The sequence below is a fragment of the Durio zibethinus genome, chromosome 7, assembly GCF_047325235.1.
Source record: "Durio zibethinus cultivar Kanyao isolate XHJ-2024 chromosome 7, ASM4732523v1, whole genome shotgun sequence".
Taxonomy (NCBI): domain Eukaryota; kingdom Viridiplantae; phylum Streptophyta; class Magnoliopsida; order Malvales; family Malvaceae; genus Durio; species Durio zibethinus.
Genome location: NC_143168.1, coordinates 11750205 through 11771805, shown reverse-complemented (window position 1 = coordinate 11771805; position 21601 = coordinate 11750205). Strand labels below are relative to the sequence as shown.

Here is a 21601-nt window from a genome sequence, read left to right as displayed (position 1 = left end):
TCGAAAAAGGTGGCTTGAACAAAAAAAAAAAGTTTAAGTTGAAAACCTGAAATGACGGCTTGAACCCAAACACAAAAAAAAAAAAAAAATAGTTCAAGTTAAAAACCCAAAAAAGGCGGCTTGGACCTAAAGAAAGTTTGAGTTAAAAACCTGAAAGGGCGGCTTGAGCCAAAAAAGAAAAAGTTCAAAAAAGCAGCTTAAATTAAATAAAGAAAAACTCGAATGAATAGAATATAGCGTCACTTGAAAGACATACTAGAGATAGTGAGTTTCAAAGAGCTTTGAGGTGTCAGGGCATTGTATTTTGGTTGAGTTTTTGAAAAAATTCAAGATTTATTGTCATAATTATCTAATCATTTTTCTTGGGGCATTATTACCTCAAATAGCCATCCTTATACACTTTCTTTTTGTTTACCTTAAATAGCCATCCATATACACTCTCTTTTTGTTTTTATACCATCATTTGTAATTTATTGTTTATCCGAATAGATGAAAGTCATTTTATTTTTCTCTATTAATTTTATAAGTTGCCAATATATATTTATCCTTTCTCTTTATATCTTACCATGAATAGAAGAAGTGCACAATTTGTATCTTATATTTTGAAATTAAGATAATGATCAATAATTGAATAAAGTCATAAGAAGTTGTGTGTTAGTTTGAAAAAATTGAAAGGGACAAGGACCAAGGATGAATTCCTCCAAATAAGAGAAAATCATTGACTTCCATAGCTTTCTTTAGGATAGAGATAAATATTCAAGGTAATGAATGATGGTTTCTTCACCAAAGGTGTATAGAAATGAGAATGCAAAAACCTTAGTACCACGATTAATGTTTCATTTGCATCTTAGATAGGGCATGCACTTACATTATTTTATTATCATTCACCTAATCTTAACTCAATCCATATCATTTCTTATGATTTGTGGTTTCATCTCGGTCATTTATTTTTTACTCCAACTTGGTCTTAGTCACTTCATTTTTGATTTGTGATTTTGTCTCAGTTATTTGATCTTGGCTCAGTTCATATCATTTCTTACGATTCATGATTTCATCTTGATCATTTATTTTTTTATCTCGACTCGGTCCTAGTCTCTTCATTTTGATCCGTGATTTCGTTCCAATCACTTGATCTTGTCTCAATCCAGATTATTTTTTATGACTCGTGGTTTCATCTTGGTCATTTATTTTTTACTTCAACTCAATCCTGGTCGCTTCATCTTTTAACTCGTGATTTCGTCCCAATTATTTGTTTTCGACCTTAACTCGGTCTTAGTCACCTTATTTTTAACTCGTGGTTTCATCTCGGTCACTCGATCTTTGCTCAATCCAAATTATTTCTTATAGCTCATGGTTTCATCTCAATCATCCAGTTTGGGCTAGGTGCAGATCATCTTTCAAACTTGTGGTTTAGTCTCAGTCATTTTTGCTCACTAATTTGACTCGAATAGAATAGGTGTCTAGGTCTTTACATCATTCCTGTCTAACAACAATGTGTAAGAAAAGGCAGCTGTAGACACCCATCTATATCTAGGGTAGATTAAAGTCGATTTTCTTTGTCTTTTTCATTTTTTATTACTTATTATGGTAAGTTATTATATATTATAATGTGTTATGGTATAATATTATAGTATAGTATTACTATTGGTGTTATGGTAGTATAGTATAATATTTAGTACATTATATTATTATCATTTTATTATTATTATTATTATTATTATTATTATTATTATTATTATGCTTTCCTTTCTTGTTCAATCTGCGAGGATGAAATTTGGAAATTAAAATCAAATCAACTGATCACGGTCAAAAGGGTTTATGATACCTATTACAAAGCCTTTAATTCAGGTCTTGGACGTTAACAAGAATTTAGCCCTAAGATCACGCTTCGATAGAATTCAATCTCAGGATTCAAGCCGGGGATGATTCTATCCGTTTCCTAAAGATACTCCTAAAGGTTACCCATAAATTGGACTCACAATCCAAAAACAAAACACGGGGGAAAAATGAAGAAAATTACTAATGGTAACAGTTTCGAGAAATTTCTGACAGTAGGGGTTTGATTTCGATTTTGAAAGATTTTGGGAATTCTGGGTTAGCATTTAGATTTTTGGAATTATAGGGAGGTTCTGGTGAATTTTTTGGGATTTCTGGGAAAATTTGGGATTTTTTTTAAGGATTTCTAAGAAATTTTGGGTTTTTTGAAGAACACAAGAATTTTTCAATGAGTTTTTCGATGGAACTTTGAATTTTTTGGCCAATTTCTGACAAAATTTCTGGAAATCGATAACCAATTCTTATTTTCGATGGAGTTTTCATATGAGTTCTAGTGAAAGAGGAAAAAATTCTAAAGCTAGAGAGAAGGGGTACTAAGCTTCTGAAGATCGAAACGCTGAATTTAGGGTATATAATGGATCAAAACGACGTCATTTTGAACACCCCAGATCCGTGCATTAACCCAACAACCTGCGTGAAGATCCGTGTGTAAACCCGACCCATTTCACAAGGTTTCTTTTTTCTATTTTATTTTTATTTTTTAATTTCTATTTTCTTTTATTTTTAACTCATTTTATTTTTAGTTTTTTATCATTATTATTTTTTCTGGTTTTATTTTTTTGAGAAAATTTATTATTTTGTAAAATTATTTCTAAAAAAAAGGAAAAAATAATAATAATAAAATTTTTCAAATAAGTTTTCAAAAATAATAATAATATAAAAAAATGTTTTCAAATAAGTTTTCCAAAAAAAAAATGTTTTCAAATAAATTCATGGAATCCACCAAATTATTAAAAAATTTCATGAATCAATTTTTTAAAAAATAAAAATAAATAATAAATAATATTTTATCCTCTAAACTATTGAAAGATTGTTTCAAAGTGAGGCATACCAAATTATTGGGAGACTTTACTTATTTTTTTGAATAAAAATACATTAACAAATCTGATGACGAAGCCTCTTCAGAGTGAAACATTAGTCTCCATGAATACTCCTGAGTTGAAAGAATTATCTTAAATTACTACTAAACTATTAGGATAATTTTAAGACTAATTTTTAATATTAAATAATTTGATAAATTATAAATATGACCAAGGCTTAGATAATTCGAAATCAAACTAGTTTTATCTTCTGGATGGGCGCTGTGGGGGTGATATAACATTTCCCATATGTAACTGTACTCCCGAACCTAAACTCTGATTTTCCATATTAGAATTTATTTCAAGTGGTCAATCACACCTAAATAAAAAAGATTGGTGACGACTCATCTAACTCATGTCTAGCTATAAGTTCACGGATCTATACATTATGACACTTTTAATTAAATATTATTTGTATATTAAATTATAATTAATTTTATTATTTAATTTTTAGGTTAATTTTTTATTTTTCATTAATTTATTATGGAAAATTTTTATTAATTAATTATGTATAATAATTAATTTTATTATTTCATTAATAATTAATAAATACAAAGAAAGAGTTAACTAATACTTAATTTTTATTAATAAATTATGATTGATATTATTTTTATAATAAATTATAATTAAATTAATATAAGGGTAAAAATAATCTTTTAAACTTATTCCAATCATATTCTTTGAACTAACCAAACAAAATAAAAATAATTCATGTTCTATTCCATTCTAATGAATCGAACTTCATAATAAATAATCTATTCTATTCTTTCAATTTTTCATTCCACAAAAAACATGTTTCATTCTCATTCTATTTTATTTCATGAACCAAACATTAGAGGAAATGAATTCTTGTAGGCAAATTAATAAGTTTACAAATAGTTAAAATTTTTAGAAGATTATGTATGAGAAAAAGTTGTAAAAGAGTTGTAAGATTTTATTAAGTAAACACTTAAGACCAGAGAAAATTAAAAAAATTCATATAAGTGTATATGTTTAAATGTTTGGTATGAAAATACTTTATATAACTAGAGAAAATTGAGAGGGTGGATATTATGATTGTTATGTTTGTAAGTTGACAAATGAAGAATGAGATAATCTACATTGGTATATATGTGTGGATATTTGGATTAAGATTGTTAGAGATCAAATTGATATCACTAGAGATCATTTAAGGATTGATTTGATTGTAGATTTATTAAAATTTTCTCAATGTAGGTAAATTAAATGTCGAATCACGTTACATTATAAATTTTTATATAAATAATTTATGATTTAATTTTATTTATGCTTGCTTAGATAATTAACTCGCTAACGGTTTTGTGGCTAAAAATTATGACGTTATTTATTGGTTATAGGAAGTAATTTTTTTTATCTTTTTTATTAAATAGCGATGGTTCTGGTCGTTGTAAAAGTCACTTCCCCTTTAATAATACAACTAGACGAAATAAAGTTAAGAAACGATGTGGAAACTTTGATCATGTTGTAATTATGTTTGGTTCGAGGTGATATATAATTAATTATACTATAAAGTACCGTTGAATTAATGGATATGGATAAAGCACATTAATCATATGCAGTCGTGTGAATGCTAAGGTGTGTGAATATGAATTTTTGTAACATCTGCACTTTTTTTTTGTCTTATAGAAAACGGCATTATAGATTTAAATATTTTTATTTAAAGGTTGATGATTCTCAGCTTTTGTCTATCAATTCAAATAAATTTATTCATATTTAATTTAATAATTTTATAAAAACAAAAACGTTTTCATTATTTTTCAATCGATCCAAATTTGAAATAAAAAGATAAATACACTTTTTCTTATTATATGAATCAATCATCCATTAATATATGAAACTTTAACTTAATGATCGATATATATAGTCCCTTGCATTTAGAGATGGTAACGGGTTGGGTCAGGGCGAGTTTTTGCTCACCTTGAACCCGACCTGATTTTACACTCGTCAAATCCGATCTGACTCGATCTGAATTTTTTTATTTTTTGTAATACCCAAACCCAACTCGATATTGTATAAATCGTATCCGACCCGAAATTAATAAAATATTATTTTTTAAATATATAATTATATAAATATATATAAATAAAAAATTAATTTAAAAATTATTTTTATATAATATTGGGTCGGGTTTGTCTAAAACTTAAACCCGATCTGACCTAACCTTTCCTTAGCGTTACCCGACCCAAAATCTGATTTTCAAAAAAAAAAAGTTAACCCTATAGGGTTGAGTCGGGTCGAAACCTATCGAAGACGGATTGAGTTGCCCACCTTACTCTCACTCAAGAATGGATTTGAATTTTTTTTAAAATAAAAAAAAAAATGATCATCTTTGAGATGAGATGTTTTACCTTAAGAAAATGATATTCCCTTTGTCTTATTTTTTTGTCCTTCTTTTCTTTTAGAAATATCTCAAAATTATGTCTCATTTCTTTGTTTTTTTAACATCTAAAATTTTTATTTTTAAATATTTTAAAATTATTTTTCATGATCATTTTTTTTTTTACTTTTTGACATTAAAAATCATAAAATTTTAATGTTAAATGTATTAAAGTTAAATTTTTTTCTTAAATTTCGTGAAAATCAACATATGATAAATGTTTTGAGAGTAGAAATAATTACTTTGAACATGTAATCATATGCAGTCGTGTGAATGCTAAGGTGTGTGAATATGAATTTTTGCAACATGTGCATTTTTTTTTGTCTTATAAACAACAGTTGATGATTGTTGGGCTTTGCCCGATAATTTTTTTTATTGGATCGATTGAAAAAAAATTTATTTATGTTTAATATAATGAATTCATAAAAAAATTGATTTTTCATTATTTTTCAATAGATTTGAATATGGAACGAAGAGAGAAATACATTTGTTTACCATATGAATCCATTAGTACTCGAAATTTTAACCTAGTGATCGGTATATAACTTCTCTCACTCAAATAATTAATTTGAATTTTGTTTTAAAATAAAAAAAAGTTCATCTTTGAGAAGAGATGTTTTAGCCCTAGAAAATGATAGGAATAATTATTTTAAATATGTAAACTGAAAAAGTGATGAACTGTTTGAGATCAGAAATTAAAGTGTCTGGAATTTATGAAATGAAGTTTCAGATTATCATTGACGGCTTAATTTCTCCTCTCTTTTGCAATTAGCAAATGTTTTTAGTTTTTAGTTTTTTTTGTTAGTATTTTTACTATTTGTATTTTGTTTCTGAAGGAAGAAACGAAGCTTTTAAATACAAAAATAAATGAAAATTTCGAAAGATTAGTTTGGAGGTCTCCATGGCCAAGTAGGGTTCAGTTAACACTTCAAAGTGTTTGTCCAAAGCCAGCTTACCATCAAAGCTGATTTAGATTATTTTATCTAAATTTATTATTAAAATATTAAAAATATATTATATTATATATATCTTTGAATTAAAATTAAATAAAAATTAATAATTTATAAAATAAAATATATTTATGGGCCACATCGAGGTCAGATTTAAAAATTCATGTCCAATGTACCTGGTTTAGCTTGTGAACAGATCTAAAAATTATACATAAAATACTTTTTTAAATGACAAAATATATGATTTTATTTTTATATAAATAATTATGTGAGTGAAATTCAAATTTTCTTTTCTTTTTTCTTCTAACTTTCAAGATATTTTGAGTTGTCCAAAGAATTTCAATCTAAACGAAAAATTTTTAAGAAGTTATAATTCTACTAAAACTTTGTTTTAAAACTTAATTCAATTTATCATTTAATCATTCATAAAAAATGACATTAATATATTTTGAATTTGAATCTTAATACTTGTAATATTTACTTTCCTTATCTTATGCTGCAACCTCTTACATCAAAACTCTTTCTAAAGAATCATGATCCTATCAAAACTTTGACTAATGGTCGATCATGATTCGAAAGAGTCCCTGTCAAAATAAAATTTCACTTAATCATTTTTATCCAACAATCGAGGTAAATTAGGTTTCTAATTACAGCTTAAGACGTGAGATGTACCCACAAAATGTATGCCTTGTAGATAATAAGTATGCATGACATTTATTCTTAAATTAATTTTATATATATTATGATGTAAGTATAACTTTTTAAACAGATTTTATTATTTGTTATGCTTCCCGAATAATGCTACCTAGTGTGGGAGCATTTTGATAAATTTAATATGCTATGTACAATATGTCATCATGTCATAACATATCAAATATGTAATTTAAACATAGGTACACGTTGTCATAAATATATTTTGCAGATTTTATTTCCCATAGCTCAGTATGCCATATAAAAATATATTATGATTAGGTTTAACATTCATTGCATTATAGCATGTCATATAGATTCAAAACCTTTATACTTATCATCATGTAAATTATTAAAGTTCGTTACCACGTGTAAGTGTATATAGTAAATGTATTATTCCATGTTCTTTAATTCTCATTCTTTATTTGTTTATATATTTAAATTTTATTACTTATTCATTTGATATAATTTATTTACTTTCATGCTTTATTTTTTATATTGCCCTTTTTTATGCTATGTTTTATTTAAATTATATTATTTATTTTTATTATGAATGTTATAAATTGAATGCTTGCATCATGTATATTTTAATGGACATTCAAATTATTCATAGATTATGTATTTGAATTAAAATTTGGAATGATAATATGATATAATACACGTGGATAAATAAAAGTTAAAATTGTCAAATAAAAAAAATAAACATAAAAATATTTTGGAATTCATATGCAGACGAGAAAATGGTATGATATGCATGTCAACTTTGAGGTGCTCCTTAAACCTCAGTTGACAGCCCACATTACAACAAGTAGGCAAGGAAATTATGGAATTATTAGGACCTGTGCCTGGCTGATGATGATGATGATGACGATCTTCTTCATCATATTTATCCACATTTGTTTCTTTCTAAAGTTGTTGGTGACCATCAATTGATCTTGACGGGAGTTTCATGGTGCCCAAAATGCTTGTTGGGATTTGGGAGTCATCTTCGGGATTTTGCGGATACTGTCCTCCATTTTTGAGCTGCTCTAATATCCGAGAAGGGCCAGGAGCCCAGCACAGGCCCCCCCTTTGGGGCTTCTCCACCCTCGGCTCCTCCGGCCTTAACTTTCATGATATGCTATTCTTTGGGAACCAGTGGCACCCACAGATCCTCACCGAATTGAGGTAGGGAACCCATCAAAGCCCAACCAAAGGAATACGCAGCAGACATGAAAAAGCAAAACTATTAGGGGCATCTTATGTTCGAAGGGACAAAATAGATATTTCGTTTTAGAGTATGAGTCATCAACTAGACAGGGCAATTCGAACCTTTCGATATGAGCTGATATGTCAAAGTTAATTTAAAATTTAAAAATTCACATCAATTCGATTATTTTAATTGATTATTTGATGATATGTAAAAATATTAATTTGTTACCTCTCAATTAAGTTTTTGACTATTAGCTTACGTTAGGCCAAACAACATCAATAATCCTAACTTTGTCACTTGGAACTCAAATCATCAAGATCCGGCACTTACAACATATAAATATAAATAATTCCCTTTTAAGTACTATTAAACAAATTCCATATACATTTACTTAAAAGTTTTTTTTTTTTTTTTTCAAACACTGATTTAAGCATTAGAGTATAAATATCAAAAAGAAATTTTCAATATTTATTATTAACGGATCTTCTACTTTATAATTTTAAGTTTCTACCCTCGTGAAAAACAGTTTTGACACAGACAAAAAACCAAAGCCATTAATTAGCATTCGTTTATAAAAACAAGAGGAACTACATTTGGCTCGTTTGTTTGTCTTTTTGCACATGTAACCATGACATGAAAATGAAACCTCAATATGTTTTTTTCTTTTTTCCTAAGAATCATAAAGTGGAATTTCCACAGTTTTTTAATATAGTTGAGAATAGATGCGCATGTAAAAAGGTTTTGGCTCTTGTGCTTACTTTTCTATTTTATTGGTCAAGATGATATTTGCGCTTGGAAAGAAAAAGACGAAAGCTTCTCTCTATTTTATTTTTGAACTATTGGTAAAGCCTTGTGCTGTTTCTGTCTAAAAATGAGCCAACCACTTTGCAATATTGACATTGGTTGTAAAATGTAAGAACATCTGTTCTTGTTTCTATTAGTATTCATTTTCTGTCTTCCACTCAATTTGGTCCTTTTAGCATTTGTTTTAAAAGGTTCTATGTACTCGTTTAATGCCCTTATTTCATATATTTACATTATTTTAAAATTTTTATTATAATCTATAAAAATTTTAATACTTTTCACATAAGTCCCTTAAATAAATCTTGAAAATAGATGAGTGTATTATTAGTGTCTAGCACTGTTTTTTTTTTTTTTTTTTTAAGAAATACGAGATTTGAATGTTACTCTTTTCACACAAAAAATTATACACTAATTATTAAATCAAATGCTTAAACGTCTTTTCTTTTTAATATGTTATTGATAAAATCATGGTTGTTTTTTTTTTTTGGAGTTCACAATAAAAAATATTTTTCGAAGATAATCAAATGTTCAATTTAATATTTAAATTTAGAAAAGAGAGCAATCAATTAATAACATTAATGGATGGTTAGTCAAAAGTGTTGAATTGGCTTTTTTTTTTTTAATAGAAACATGATACTTGTAATGTCACATATAAAATTAATTTTTAATTTATGAAATAATTAAAATCATATTATTATTGGTCTAAAAATTTTGGATAGCAATTATATTGATGAGGAAAAGATGTAATTTTTTCTAAAAAATCATTTAACCTGAAAAAATTCTTAATAAAACTTATATTTACATGTGTTTTATTTATTTTATATAACTTTATATATTGCCTTTGCAATCTTTATGAACAATGTCATCAATCAATAATTTTCATTGATTTTGGTGGAGAAATCAATTCGAAGAGAGAGAAGGGTTGATTTTTTTTTTCTCTAAAACAAGATTTTACAATTTTTTTTGTTTAATTTTTTTATTTTCTCTTTTTTTTTTAGAAATGTCTCAAACTTATGTTTTATTTTTTTGAACATTTAATACTTTTATTTTTTAATATTAAAAACTATGAAATTTTAATTTTAATATTAAATAGATTAAAATTAATTTTTTTTAAAAAAATTTCATAACAATCAATATAAGATAAATAAATAAAAACGGAGGAAATATAATTTTAAAACATAATTTTTTTAATAAGACAAGTGCAGTCTAAAATTATCATTGCATCACCATATTATTTTATCATTTAATTCATAAAAATTCAACCTCAAAACAAATTAATGATGTAATAAAAAAGATTTCTACCCATCATTTAAAAAAAACCTAATGCATTGAACAAAAACAAGTGTACAAGGTTGTTCCTTACGTTGAATAGATTTGGCAATGGTAATTTCATTTCTAAAGCACATCTATCCTTCAAATTCGTAATCTAATCTTAATTCTATACTTTGGGGTTCAATTAGTAAGATTACATGAACGAGAAGAGAGACTATTAAATCATGATTTTTGTTGATGTGTTATTTGAAATGAAATTGAACAAAAAAAAGGCTAAAAAAATATACTAAAAAATTTGAGATCACGAATAAAATCCAGTAGGCATTAGCAGTGATGGGGCACCGAATAAGCAGGCTGAAAAGGACAGCCCACGACATGATTTTCCATTGAAACTGTGCCAGCTGCTCCAAGTTCTCTTTCATCATTTGAAACAGTTAGACAACAAGCAAAGAGATTTTGGAGCTCCCTGCCTCAGCACTAACCCAAAGCCTGAACTCAAACGTCACATCCCACCAGGGCCTGCATAAAGTAACACCCAAACCACTGATCATCCCCATCCACTACTTTGCTGCTTCCATATCCTGATGCCATATAAGTAGGGATGGCATCGGGGCGGGGCGGGTCGGTTTTTCACTTTCCCCGCCTCCGACCCGATGCTTTAATACTTCTACCCGATACCCGACCCGCCACCGTTCGGAGGTTGTAGCTAAAAACCCGACTCCGACCCGCTTAAATATTATTTACCCGAATTTTACCCGACCCGACCCTAATTTAATCTATTACCTATTCAAAATTATTGCAAATGTAATAAATCATAATCTAAATATATGTGGAGTTCTTTAACCTGGTAGCTAAGGAGTTCTTAGAAGGACATGGTTTTGAACCAAGGCTCCTTTCCCCGTAGCTATGCCCATCATATTTATCAAAGAAAAAGTTACGAGCAATGTACAGAAGAATGTCCTATAAGTAACTAATGACATGGTGGCCAAAAAAAAAACAAAAATCAGTGACAGCAAAACTTCTGAACTTGTCTTTGTAGTCTGGTTGCTGCAAGCCACCTACAGACTGTGGCTTTGTCTATGTCAACGAGACGCAATGGGACCAAGGAGGGGCGGCCGGAACTGACTCCGACTGCACTAGATGGAGCAATGACCAACAGCTGCTGTGCTATCAATGTGATTCCTGCAAGGCTGGTGTGCTTGGCAGCCTCAAGAAGAGCTGGAGGAAGGTCTCGGTGATCAACATAGTTGTGCTGATCCTCCTAGTGATCTTTTATGTCATCGGCTGTGCTGCTTTCAGAAACAATAAGAGGATTGACAATGATTTGGACCATTAATTCCAAATCACAATCAAAATGAAGAAAGAGATTGATTTTAGTGAATACATGTTTCGAAATGATGTTGACAGAGAAGATGACAACGAATGAACTCACAGATAAAAAACAAGAAATGCATAGGCTTAATAGAGAGCATGAAGTCCATTTAGAAAAACTGGGAGTGGGCAGCACCTGTGTGAAACACTGAAGCAGCCTGGCAGTCTGGTAGATAGAAGCAGAAATGCAAAACAGAACAGATGAGGAAGACGAGAGAGAGAGCGGCCAAAACCCAAAAGAAATTAAAATTCAGAAACCCTAAAAAAAATTATATATATATATAAAGGATATTTTGGTAAATATTTCGGGTCGGGTAGGGTCGGATTTCATACAAACCCGACTCCGACCCGAATCCGATTTTTTAAAAACAAAATCGACCCGACCCGACCCAAAACCCGATTTTTTGAAAAAAAATCCGACCCTAAAATAATCGGGTCGGATCGGAACCCGACGGTTTCGGGTTGATTTGCCAACCCTACATATAAGTAAAAAAATCTTAAAAAAGAAAACAAAAGCACAACTCTTTTATAGGTGATTATAGGTTAGGCTTGTTCGAATTCATATTGAATTTATATATGAAATTAATAGTGATATAGTAATTTAAATTTAGTTTGATGTTTTGAATATTAAATTTTTTTAAGTTTAATTTAAATAAAAAATTTAAATTTAAATTTATTTATTAAATTTAATTTATATAATAAAAATTTTTTAAAATATTTTTTAAAAATAATAAAAAATAAAAAATTTTATATTTATATAATTATAATATTTTAATTATATATTTTATTCAAATAAAATTGAATCAGATTTAAATTTTAATTTTTTATTCAAAACTTATTCAAAATTTCAATAAACCTAAAGATTATATTTAAATTTATTTAATTGATTTTAAATTTTTATTTAAATCTTTTTAAAATTTGAAAGGACGGACGAATAGATAGACTTTAAATAGGTTTACTTTCAATTTTCTCTGTTGTTATTATTATTTTATTATTCCCTACAGCAACTGTGAATGCTGCTGCAACATGAGTCCCTATGATTGCAGCTGTTGTTCCCCTGGCTGACAGTGACCCAAGATTTGTTTGTTTCAGTCTCACCCTAGAATCTATTGTACTCTGTTATCGTTTATTAGAGTAAGAAATGTGGAATTTTTTGTTTTTAACTTTTGGATTTGTTACTGATTTGTGAACTTTATGCAAATATGCCATTCGGAAAAGCTATGTTTATTGATGCCTTGTCGATATCTAATTGGATAATTGCCTTTTTTTTTTTTCCAACTAAACAGCTTAAAAATAATCTTCAATATTTTTTATTAAGTATGATCGAATATTATATTATTATTTTAATAATAAATAATATAATATTTAAATTATTTTATTATTTAATAATTAATTTTAAATAATAAAATAATATTTTTTTAATATGAATATTTTTATAAGTCTAAAGTATATGATTTTATATTTATTTATAATGGTATTTAATTATTATTTTAATAAGAAATATAAATAAAAAATATTTTTATTATGATTTAATTATAGATACTTTTAAAAATATGAATATTTTAATATTAATAAAAATAATATTTTAAATAATAGTAATATTATTTTAAATATTTTTAAATATTAATATAAAAATAAAAATATTATTTAAATCATTTTTATATTAATAAATTATTTTAATATTAAACACGATTAAATATAATTGTTGTTTAATATTAATAATTTTAATAATAAATAATTTTAATATACTTTAATAAAAAATAATTTTTAATATTTTAACAATTATAATAATATTTTTAAAAAAATAAATTTTTAAAAAATAATCAAACAATAAAAAATATTTTTTATTAATTCATCTAAATAATAGAAATTTTTAATTTTTTAAAATATATAATATTTTTTAAATATTAATTTTTATGAAATAAACGGAGCGTGTAGCAAAGGTACATCAGATCAAATCAAAGGTCCGGCACAATAAAGAAGTTGCTTTCGTACATCGACACATATCGTACCGTAACCGACAAACTTGCAGCCACATCAACTCCTACCACTATTTTGGTGCTTTCCCCACAAGCCTCTCCAAAACAAGTACCACAATTTAATTAAAAAAGAAACACAAGGCAACTCTAAAAGTAGTAGCAGCTATCAATAAAATATTTAACAAAGTGTATGGGGAGTTACAGTCCTTCTGGCTACACAACAGAACCCAAGAATAGGTTCTCCAATGGCTAAACCCCGAAAAACAAATTAAAGCAAACACAAAAAGAACAGAAAGATCAAACATGAGTCAGATACCTCCCCAAAAAGCAACTAGACGACAACCATAAAGCTAAGCACCAGTTCATATCCCTTAACCGACCCACCCTGCCCTTTCCCCTTTACAAAACATCTATTTTATCATTTCCATCTGCCAAAAACCCTCGACTCTCTTCATCTGTTTCATATCCATTCTCTTCTGCCCCATTAATGCATGAGCTCATTTCCATGCTGGTTAGCTTCTTAGATTTCAATGCCTCAGCTTCCCAATCTGTATGGAGCAACACAACACACAGAATAGACACAGCGCAAGCCACTTGGGCGGACAGTAGTCCAAACCAGAGCCCTGGGAATCCCAAATTTAGCAAAAAGGCTAGGCCCACTGCCACTGGGGTGCCTACAATGTAAAATGAGCCCAGATTTATGCGGGCCCCAATTGCGGGCCGTGCTGTGCCACGTAGGATTCCACAGCCAGTCGTTTGTGGACAGTTACCTAGCTCACACAGCCCTATGATTGGCAATACTGTTGCAACCAATGGTTTGACGAGATCATCCTTCGTGAATAAACCAGCCCATCTTTCCCTAAGGATCACCGTCCAAGCCACGTTGATTATACCAATCACTAAGGCACAGCCTAATGCTACCATGGCTGCTAGCTTGGCCTTGTAAGGTTTACCGGCTCCAAGCTCATTCCCTACCTGCATATTTTTGCACAAAAGATGCGTATGGGATATATTGCTAAGGCAAAGACAAAATGCCATTTAGTTCACTTTTGTTGGCCATATTGTTTCGTCAATCGTCACACACCAATTGAATGTGAGCTTCGATTACAAAGTAAAACAACTTCTTGCTTGTCTTTTACTAATTCTGTCCAATCACATTACATGTATGAGTCTGACCTACGTAATAAGTCCTTTAAAAGGAGATGCAATCACCAATTATATCAAATTGAGATTGAATGATCATTTTCCCCCGTTCTGTTCATAACCATTTATACTTTTCCAATGATATTAAATTGGCATAACATGATCATATCTTTTTTTTCTTGTTGAAAGATAGGAGATCTAAGATTCGAGTTTAGGCATCAAAACAAACCATTGTTTAATCAGATATATCAACTAACTAAAAGGAGAAAAAGATTATAGTAAATGATTTGATTTTTTTTTCTTTATAGCATAAGCCATTCCATTAATGGTCCTTTTACTTGTTAAAAAATGAATAAGCAATAGAGTCATGGCATAGTGGGAGTGGAGCTTACTCGGGCAGAGACACAGCCAGCAAGAGCCATGGGGACAGTGTACATCATGCTGGTGGTCTGAATCAGGATCCCAGTGGCAGCCACAGCGAGTGTGGGGTTCGGCAGGTAACCAGCCATCACAGTCACTATCTCATACCACCACCATTCCAAGCAAATCCCAAGACAACTGGGCACTGCCAATCTCAAGAGTGGGACCAGCCCGCCACACACCCCTCCAATCTCAGTCGTCCATCTCATTTCCCACCGTCCACTTATCCTCACATACGCCACCATCAGAACCACCATGTTCAAGTTTGTAACCACAGATGCCATTGCCACACCAGGTACTCCCAGCCCCAACACCATCACCAAAACATAGTTAAGAGGCACGTGGAACATCACAGCAACCAAAGAACACCACATCATCGGCTTTGTCACCCGCTGTGACCTTAAAAAAACCCTCAATGGCTGTAACAAAGTGTTTGTTAAAAGATCCGGTAGAGAATACAAACAATAAGTTGCTGCCATTGCTGTGATATCTTTGTCTTGTCCCATGAACACCATAATGCTCTCCAGATTCACCCATAACAGGCTGATTGGTATGATTGCAAGAAATAATATGATGATCATGCGTTGGAGAGAGAGGCAGAGTAACTCCCAGTTCTTGCTCCCATAGGCTTGGCTACACACTGGTTCAAGCCCTGAGGCAAGACCAACAAGAACAGAGTAGCCAGTGATGTTGGTAAACCCTATGGAGAGAGCTCCTCCGGCTAGCTCAAGGCTGCCAAGTCTGCCTAAGAACAGCACTGAAACCACTGCTCTAACAAAGACTAGCCAGTTCATGGCTGTTATAGGCAAAGCCATACCCCATAGCTCTTTCAGCTCGTCAAGAACCTGCAATATATATTTATCAATGTCAACATGATTAGAGAAACCAATAAATAAAAGATAAAACTATAAACCGTTTCTGAAGGCTTACCTGGGAAGCAGAGGGTACTTTGTGGGATGAGAAATCTGTGTCCTTTTCTGCCATGAGTGTCACCAAAGAAATGGTTTTGCAACAAAAAGATTTCTAAAATGGCATATAATCTCCAAGGGAGTGATTTAATCAAACAGTAAAAGTCCAACAAGCCCCGAGTTTCTTTTCTTCATTCAAGTTCAGAGACTAGAACAGAAATGGCCAGGATACCCAAGTCTCTATTTTTCAATATGTCTTATATGATCAAGAACTTAAAGAATAGCAAGAAATCAAAGAAAAAGCAGATAAAAACAAACTCCTCTTTGGCCTTGTCTTTGCTTGATAACACTCAACAGTGAAATATGAGAAATAGGGAACAAGAAGCAAAGTCTTTAAGAGGATAGGAGACATTAAATAGAAGAAGTGTGCAAACACCTAAGAGTCAAAAGCAGGCAAAAGAAAAGAAAGGAGTAGTTTAGGAGTAGGGGGGGGGGGGTTTGTTGCTTTGTTGTAGGTTAGGCTTCCTATAAAAAATATATGCAGGAGTATTTATAGTAGTGATGTAAGTGCTCGAGATTTTATAGCAGAGAAAGAAAGGGAAATTGGAAAAAGAAGAGACTTTGCTGATGGCGGCGAGGCAGAGAAAGAGAGAGGAAAGGAAAAGGTTGATTCAGAGTGAGAAAAGAGAAAGCGACACGGAAAGGCAGAGAGGAAGCAGGGCGAAGCTTTTCATTATTCATTAATGTTGCCATTGCATCCAAAATGAAAGTTTTGGCCTTTGGTGTTCCAACAGTAAGAGGGAGGGAGTCAGAGACGGGGGGAAATTGGAAAGGTCGGTTTAGTTGGAGTTCCAATAACTAGTCTTTTACATTCTCGGAAGATCTAAATTCAAAATTTATAGAGTTTAATTATTTGTTAAATTATAATTTATTAGTTAATTATTTAGTAAATTATATAACTATAATATTTAATTATAAATATAATAAAAAAAACAAAAGGCCCCCTCTTCACCCCCAAAAAATTAAAGAATTGAGGTTTCTTATTTGAAATAATCATAATTTAAATTTTAATAATTAAACCCGAGAGATCGGGTTTTCACAATATAGACTTTTAATGCTAAAATATTAAAAATGATTATATAAAATTTTAAACACAACTTTACTTAAAAGATCACTTGGCTCAATGGCACGAGGGCATGATTATTAGGCAGGGAGTTTGAGTTTGAGGATCAAGTAGAGCTGTAAATGAATTATTATTTTGTTTGCTGGAGTTTGGTTCGATTAAATGATAGAGTATTTGTTAATTTATATTTAGTTTAATTCAATTAAATAAATTTATTTATAAATATTAAATTAATATATTTATGAATAATAAATTAATCATAATTAAATGAATTTAAATAAATATATTCAAACAAATAAAAATTTAATATGGTAATGAACAATTCATCAAACACTTTTTCCTTTACATCCGTAGGCTTATCCTCCATCCATTTATTTAAATAATTTATATACAAATATTTTGTTAATAATTCATAAAATAATATCTTAAATTGCTTGGAGTTTGGGCTTGAAAAACTTGTTCAAGACTCGTTGTAAGTCAAGCTAAGCCTCAGTATTGATGTGTACCAAATTAATAGATAAAGAAATACAAAGAGTTTTTTTTTTTTTTTTTTTAAAGAAAGCTCAACAATTGAAATTATTATTAGATTAAACTTATCTAATACTAATACTTATGAAATGGTCTTATATAATATCGTCAAATTGTGAATGATAGCAACAAAATTAAATAATTAATATCTCTTAATAAATAGCCTTAAATAAGATAAGGATAATTATATGAATATCTTAAGATAATCCTAAATACTAGATGTAGAAGGAGAAAATTATATACAATTACGAATTATCATATGTCTATTGGTTTTTTTTTTTTCTAATTAAATAACTGAATAATTTTCAAGTAGCAAATTGTTTATCCCCACGTGTGTTTGATGACATCATTGAAGCCAATCATATAATTAATTACTAAATGGTTAATTAAATATCATTTAGTAATTGAAAATAAATACATTTGACTTGGTCAATCAAAATTCAAAAGCTAATATAGTTTGACCTATCAAAATTCATCTATGAGTTGTTTAAGTTATTTGAATTTATTTTTAAATTAAATTAAAATGATTTAGAGATAAATCAAAATTTCAATTAATCAAATTTCAAAGATTAATTGGTTATCCAATTAAATTTCACTAGATAAGTCATCAAATTTTATCTCTAATTGAATTAAAATAATTAAGGGATAAAGTTGAATAGTTTAAGTTCTTTTAAAACTCTATTTCACCTAGCGGACTTGCACTGTAAATACGGTGCTCCTCCAGATAATTTGACGTAAGTTACATTTGTAGAAGAAGCAGAAGATTTCGAAGATTTAAAGCGTCTCTAAAATCTCATGAATCAAGCTCAGAAAATTGAAGCATTAACGTTCTCGTTTACTCATGTCATTAGAAAAAAAGACAAAAGCTCTTGAAGAAAGTTATAGATTCTAAGCCATTTACTACGATGGAAGCACATTTCGTTGATGCGAAGTTTTATTTAGAAAGTGATTTTGTAAAATTAAAGGTTCTTATTATACCTCTATCGAAAGAGTGTGTAAAGCCATCATAAAGACTTCTTGTCGAACATGCTAACACATCTTCGTATCGAAATCAAAGTTTTGATCCTAGTTAATGCCTACAGATTACTTGTTAGGGCTGGATACAAGCAAGAGGATATTACAAAATTAGTTCACTAGATAGATTAACCAATTAAAGAAAACCACAAAATTTCAATTAAGATCTGCCAGGCCTAGCAAAAGAAAACTGATAATGTTGGAACCTTTAAGACTAGTCTTGGATTTTCTCCTTTGAAATTGAAAATTCCTAAAGAAAAACTTCAATATATATAAATGTGGAAGAAGTTCTGGAATAGCAAGCAAATTAAATAGAGCCACCTAGATCTTTAATATTTGATTGTTATTCGATGTGAAGTTCAGTGTAAGGCCATCATTTGACTACGTCTTCGTCTTGATGGTTAGTTTTTGAACGTATAGGAGAAAAATGCATTGAAGCTCCTATGAGTAAACATGTTACAGTTCATTCAAAGCTTAGAAATCCAAATTTAAAAAAAAAAAAAAAAGTTGCTCATAGCCGGAAAAGAAAAGCTCCATAGCAGATGAATCAAATGATTTTTATAGCAAAAATTCCTTCTCAAGTGAAAAGACAAAACAAATGAGTAGTAACTACTAGCAAAACATTGATGGCTAAAAAGCACATGGTAGTTATAACCAAACACATTCCATCTTCAGGGGAAGAAATTTTGAAGAGACAAAAATCCTTACTTTTAATCATGCATTCATAGAAGAAGTTGATGATGGAAAATTCCAACAAAAAGATGCTCAATAGGCTCTTCTATTATTTAAAGAAGGAAATCAAGCTACTATTAATGAGTTAAAAAAGGCTACTATCAACACTAGTGGAGATCCTTATCCAATCTTTATTAATGCTTGTTTGCCTTTATAAGAGGAGAAAACTTATCTTGATCTTTGATTGAGTATCGAGATATTTTCACTTAGACTTACAAGATGTCAGGACTCGATTGGAAAGTGGTTGTGCACCATTTGGCTGTAACGATTGGTGTCCAACCTATTAAGCAAGCTCAATGTTGGTTTCATCTTGACTTGATTTCCCAAATTAGGATTGAGGTGAATAAGCTCATTGAAGTTGGTTTTATTAGAGAAGTGAACCGACTTAGATCTTAAATATTGTTCCAATTAGAACGAAGAATTGTCAAATCCGAATCTTTATGACTTTTTAGACTTGAATAATGCCCATCCAAATGATGATTTTCCTTTCCCTTTTACAGAGATGATGGTTGATGCTACGACTAACACAAGGCTCTAGCTTTTATAGATATGTCAACTGGCTATAATTAAATCTCCATGGCTCCAAAAGATGAAGAGCTCGTTGCATTTAGAAACTCTGAAATGAATATATTGCTATAAAGTTATGTCTTTCAATTAAAAAATATAAATAATTTCGAGTTCAAATTGTTAAATTTTAAAATTAAATCAATTTAATTTCAAGTTAATTAATTTTTTTGACCGTAAGGGGTTATGTTATTTGTATATTAATTAGAGTTTGAGTTATTGAAATTTCTTGATTAAATTAGATTTGATTGAATTTTTAGTCATACGAATTAAGTGAATTTTTGAATTTGAGTTTAATTCATCAACTCTTTTCAATATTTGTAATACCTGATTAAACCAAATAAAAGTTGAGTGACTTAAGTGCTTATGGAAAAGTTTAGTGGTTGAATCACGCTTTATCCTTAATAAATAAGTGATAAACTAATTATATTCGAAAAAAAATATCTTTTGGAATAAAAAATCGTTGTGATGAACGCATTGTCAAAAATTGTATAATTTTTTTTAGGTTAAATACATATTTGACCCCTAAACTTTATATTTTCTTTCATATTGGTATATAAAGAATTATACTAACACATTGATATATGAACTTTCAATCTATTATTACATTGGTACATCATACTAACGTCGTTAGTTAATTTTGCTAACGTAACATGAATATTCAATAATATGCTAAAACGTGTCAAAATCCAATCAGTGCCATATTATTATTAAAAGGAATTTTTTTGAAAAATTATAAAAAAGTTAAAAAGTTTTTTTTTTTAAATCTAAAAAATTCAAAATAATTTTAAAAAATTCTAAACATTTTTCAAAAAGTCTAAAATAATTTTTAAAAAATTTTTAGATAATACAAAAAATTTTTAAAATTAAAAAAAATCTAAAAAATTATAAAATTATAAATTTTTTTTAAAAAAATCCAAAACATTTTTAAACATTTCAAAAAAAAATTGTAAAAATTTAAAATATTATAGAAATTAAAAAAATCTATAAAATATTTTAAAAATTCTAAATATTCTTCAAAAATTTTAAAATAATTTCAAATCACTTTTAGAAAATTCAAAATAACAAAAAAAATTTAAAATTTCAGAAAATTCTAAAAACTTTTTTACAAATTTAAAAAAATTCAAAAAAATTGTAAAAAAATTTAAAGAATTATAATAAATTTTAAATTTTTGAAAAATTTCTATATAAATTTCAAATTTTCAAAAAGAATTAAGGAAACTTAAAAATTTTCAAAAATTTTCCAAATTTTTTTAAAAAATGATGATTTTAATAAAATTTTAAAATTTGTTAAAATAAAACAAAGACAAAAACAAAAACATAAAAAACTAAAATTGAAAATAAAAAAGAAAAAATTTTTAGATAAAATATAATAATTTTTACAAAATTCTAAAAAAAAATTCTAAAATTCTAAAATTCTAAAATTTTTTTATATTTTTCAATCTTACAATTTCAATTTTTTATTTTTAATTTTTTAAGATTTTTTTTAATTTTAAAGAATGTTTCAAAATTTTGAAATTATTTAATTTTTCAAAAAATTTAAAAAGTTTTTAGACTTTTTCTTATTTTTAGTTTTTTAAGTTTTTATGATTTTTTAAACT

The 21601-nt window shown here is 28.7% G+C and overlaps 1 protein-coding gene across 1 annotated transcript; it reads right to left on the bottom strand.

The window, feature by feature from the left end:
• Positions 1–13725: 13725 nt before the first annotated feature.
• On the bottom strand, positions 13726–16737 carry LOC111277687 (protein DETOXIFICATION 54-like). Its single transcript, XM_022864090.2, has 3 exons — positions 16062–16737; positions 15104–15976; positions 13726–14543 (listed from the first exon to the last, which is right to left on the bottom strand). Exons 1-3 carry the CDS (start codon positions 16113–16115, stop codon positions 13968–13970), a joined length of 1503 nt encoding a protein of 500 aa, XP_022719825.2. The 5' UTR covers positions 16116–16737; the 3' UTR covers positions 13726–13967.
• Positions 16738–21601: the final 4864 nt, after the last annotated feature.